At 35.1% G+C, this 4,370-nt stretch overlaps 2 protein-coding genes across 2 annotated transcripts; both read left to right on the forward strand.

Moving 5' to 3' along the window:
- The first annotated feature begins 2,005 nt into the window (after positions 1-2,005).
- LOC112514202 (two-pore potassium channel 1-like) lies at positions 2,006-3,182 on the forward strand. The gene is made up of 3 exons (XM_025120532.1): positions 2,006-2,769; positions 2,836-2,921; positions 3,034-3,182. The coding sequence occupies exons 1-3, from the start codon at positions 2,006-2,008 to the stop codon at positions 3,180-3,182; spliced, it is 999 nt and encodes a 332-aa protein (XP_024976300.1).
- A 60-nt stretch (positions 3,183-3,242) lies between these two features.
- LOC112514203 (two pore potassium channel a-like) lies at positions 3,243-3,938 on the forward strand. The gene has a single exon (XM_025120533.1). It carries the CDS (start codon positions 3,243-3,245, stop codon positions 3,936-3,938), a length of 696 nt encoding a protein of 231 aa, XP_024976301.1.
- The last annotated feature ends 432 nt before the right edge of the window (positions 3,939-4,370 follow it).

The following is a 4,370-nucleotide window of genomic DNA, read 5'->3' on the forward strand; positions in this document are numbered from 1 at the left end:
AGGGAACAAGGGTTGCCTTATAAGGGGCTTGATACTTCTTCTATTAGACATGCTATACCGAAAAGATCTGAATACATATAAAAGCCCAATTGAACCGAATAAAGCCAATAGATCCATTAAATGCAACTGAATTGAACATACGACTACTCCGTTGGTAATGTTTAAGAAAAAAGTTTTTAATAAATTAAACTGGGAAAACAATTTAAAATAAACCATTTTTCCAAGTTTAAAATTACGGATGGATTTCCGACGAAATATAATTTTTTTAATTAAAAATTATAATCCGTCGGTAATTTTTAACTTGGGAAAAATAAATAAAAAACTTCAAAAATTACCGACGGATATCTGACAGAATATAATTTTTAATAAAAAGTTAAAAATTATATTCCGTCAATAATATTAACTTGGAAAAAAAATAAAAAAAACTTTGAAAATTATTGAAGGAATATAATTTTTAATAAAAACAATTATATTCCGTCGGTAATATTAACTTGGAAAAAAAATAAAAAAATGTTAAAATTACCAACGAAATTTAATTTTTTTATTAAAAATTATATTCCGTCAATAATTTTTAACAGAAAAAATGTTTTATTGTTATTTTTTTTACCAAATATATATATATATATATATATATATAAAGACTAAAAATTTCCGACGAAAGTCGGAAATTTTATCGATTAACGTTAATTAATTAATTTAAATAAATTAGACCAATTTTGCGACGAATTTGTGACGGTTTTTAATAATAAAATATGTCACAAATCCGTTGAAAAACCATTTTAAATAATTAAAAAAAAATTCAAAAATTCAGTGGAAGATTTGTGGCGAACGTGGATAAAAGTTGACTTTTTTGGGATCTGTCGGGAATTTTTCCGACGGAAATTCCGCCAGAAAAGTCCGTCGGTGATACCCTTTTTTTAGTAGTGAAATGACCGTCTCTAAAAAAAGCCGACTCCACTTTCTTTAATCACAAGGTTAATAACCAACCAATCCGATCCAAATTGGAATTAAACTCCGGAATATCCAAATCGCACCTTCGACAAATTTGCTTTCAAATATCATGGGCCATTTGACAAGAAAAGAACAAATGATCCACTGATTCAATTTCCAAACCGCAAATCGGGCATAAGAAGGAATGCAGATCAATTCCTCTTTTATGAAGATTGTCTTGAGTTGGAATTTTGTTCAAGCCCAACCACCAAACAAAGACATTAATCTTTATAGGAACAAGCCGATTCCATCTAGTAGAAGAATGATATATCACCAAAATTTTAGAGTCATTACGAGCGTATATAAGCCACCGAGAACTCATCCGAACCATCGAGAGACCAAAACCATCTATCTCTTTGATCAGAGATCCTGACTAGAATCTCTCGTAAAGCTGACATCTACAAATCTTCAACCCCCCCTTTCGGCAGTCTAAGCAAAACCAAGCCCCAATTCCCACGACCAATCGAACCAGTGTTGATTTCTCACAATCAAGCGCATATACCCTTGGAAATTGCACGTTAAGAGAGCAATCTCGCAACCAAACATCATCACAAAAGAGAGTAGAATTCCCGTATAAACTTTAAGTATTGGAAATTGCAATAAGCTTATAGTTTATAGTATGCTTTTTATATATGACATGCAATTATTTGATCATATAAACTTTAAAAGTGTACTTAAAACACTTATTGTAGTGAAGGGGTTTGCGTAAAAAGGACATCCACATCATTACCACAACGATTATTAGATAAGATATAAATATCACATGTAATTTGACATATGAAGGGGTAGGGGCTACAAGTTATGATCCTTTGTTTTGAATCTCATTCAATCTCGTATCGATCTGCCATTCATTGAAGTACTGAGAAGTGACAACAGTGTCGTCGTCCCCCTTAACTTTCTAACATCTGGTTTTCATATTATAACTAGCTTTACAGAGGTACTTTAATGACATTTAAGCATTGATCAGTTACTTAGGACTCTTAATTAACAGGTGGTGCACACGGAGCTACCTGCCATGGCATCCAATGATGGAAAGCAAGGTTCATCAACGAAAGCTGAGACACCTTTTGATTTGATCCACACTGTTTGGTATTTGTTTATAGGAACCATCATTTGTCTTGCCTACATTGGCGTTGCCTGGATATGCTTTTATTTCGTCATACACCAATTTTCTGGAAGCAAAATAAACAGCGTCCTTGATACTTTTTATGTCACTGTTGTTTTACTCACTTCAAATGGGTATAAAGACCTTACTCCCGATAGCGATATCGCAATACTATTTGCCACTTTCTTCGCCCTCACGGGTGTAGTCGTTTTTGGGGCACTAATGAGTCTCAGTGCAAAAATCTTTCTAGACAGCCAACTGAATCTAAGGATGATACTTCAGAAATTGAAGCAGGATCCAGAGTTGTCGTATTTGAGAGTAGCTAAAATAAAGTGGAAGGAGGGGGTGGTCTTGCTTGCGGTGCATATGGCTGGTGGGATCGTTTTCTTGGTTTCAATCGGGAATATGAACTTTTTCCGCGCATTATATTGTGTCTCTTCGACAATTACAACCGTTTTAAGTGACGAGGAATGCTTCTCAACAAAAGATAGACGCATCTTCGCAGTAATCTGGATATTATTCGGAATGATTACTTTAAGTTGGATGCTCTACGCTTTTACGGAAGCATGGACTCAAAGAAGCAAATGGGTCTTAGCGAAAAAGAGTTTACAAGAAAATCCTGCAATTGCAGGCTTGCAGCCAAGTGATGATCTTGATGCTGATGGCCATATGAGGTGAGTACAATAAGCAACCATAAAACACACTATGTACATTATGTTAATTGGTAATTTCATATATAGGGAAGAAGAATTTATCCTATTATTCGCCAAGGAGATCGAGAAGTTGCGCAAGATAGGCATGGAAGCTAACATTAACGAAAAGTTGGGTACGTGTGCGATATTGTATATGTCTTAATCAACAATCGTTAATACTCTTGTTTGCGGTTGATCAACAATTGATATTGATAACGAAGCTAGCTTTGAATTGTTTTCAATTAGGACTCGGAGACAGCGATAAAGACAAAGCTTCATCGATCGAAGATAAACTACTAAAGTACCTAAATTTAGATGATTTATGGGAGATATTCATCTACTTGGTTGGCTACTTGGGTTTCAGTATGGTAATCTTTTATGCAGTAAGTTACTAGATATCTGGAGAAGTAAAAACAAACAGCTTCCTTGATATTGTTTATTTCGCCATTATTACAATGACTTCTGCTGGTTATGGAGACCTTCATCCTAACGAAGGCCCTTTTGCGTTAACACTTGCTTCGCTCTTCAGGCTCTTGGGTATGTTCCTTTTCGGGCTACTGCTAAGTATGGGTTCGACATTTTTAGCCAACCAACAGGAACTTAGACGGCGTGATATTAAGTCAGGTGACGATCGAAATACTGATACTGCCAAGGAATTGAAACGGAAATTGATCAAAAGAAAAGGCAAAAGCGTAGCGGTCTACTTTGTGGTCGTGATGGTTGCTGGGACGGTTATCGTGATTCTGACCGAGGATTTGCACTTTGTTCGTGCCGTGTATTGTATCAGTATAACGATCACGAGCGCAGGTACGGAAAAATGTTTCTCAACAAAATTGGGACGGAGCTTCGCAATAGTGTTGCTCTTAGTTGGTGCTATTTATAAAAATTACGTGCTTTTTACTATGATGGATGTATACATTGAAATAAGACAACGGTTAAGCATTCAAAAAGAGCTGCCAGATGAAAAATCGAAGCCAGCAGAGCCAGAAGCACCGAAGCCAAAAGCACCGAAGCCAAAAGCACCAAGGCCAGCAGAACCGAAGCCAGAAGCACCAAAGCCAATAGCAGAACCGAAGCCAGTAGAGCCAAAAGCACCAAAGCCAGTAGCAGAACCGAAGGCAGAAATGTCGAAGCCAGCAGCACCTACGTAAGTATAAGTAGGGTTTGTTATATGTGTAGATGAATTAAGGTGCATCTCTAAGGTGTTTGCGATTGCTTATCTGAAACAACTTATTTTTTCTACAAAATCATTTATCAATTTATTATAAGTTAAAGGGTTTATCTTCTAAAAAAACTTCTTATTACCGGTTTGGCACCGGTATAAGTTATTTATCAAAACACTCAAAAGTGCTTATTATCGGTGTCATATCGAAATAAGTGAATAAGTTATTTTTATAAACAATCCTAAACACCCCTTAAAAATACTAAAAGGGTATAAAAGATACACATATCAAACTATCTCTCCCTTGCTCTCTTTTTTTCTAGTTTTTATTAAATTAAATAGTTATTATTATTATTATTATTTACATGATTAATTTAAGAAAATTTACTATGGTTATTTATTTATTACATAGGTTCCAAAA

The sequence above is a fragment of the Cynara cardunculus genome (genome assembly GCF_001531365.2).
Source record: "Cynara cardunculus var. scolymus isolate 2C chromosome LG 6, CcrdV1, whole genome shotgun sequence".
Classification (NCBI taxonomy): domain Eukaryota; kingdom Viridiplantae; phylum Streptophyta; class Magnoliopsida; order Asterales; family Asteraceae; genus Cynara; species Cynara cardunculus.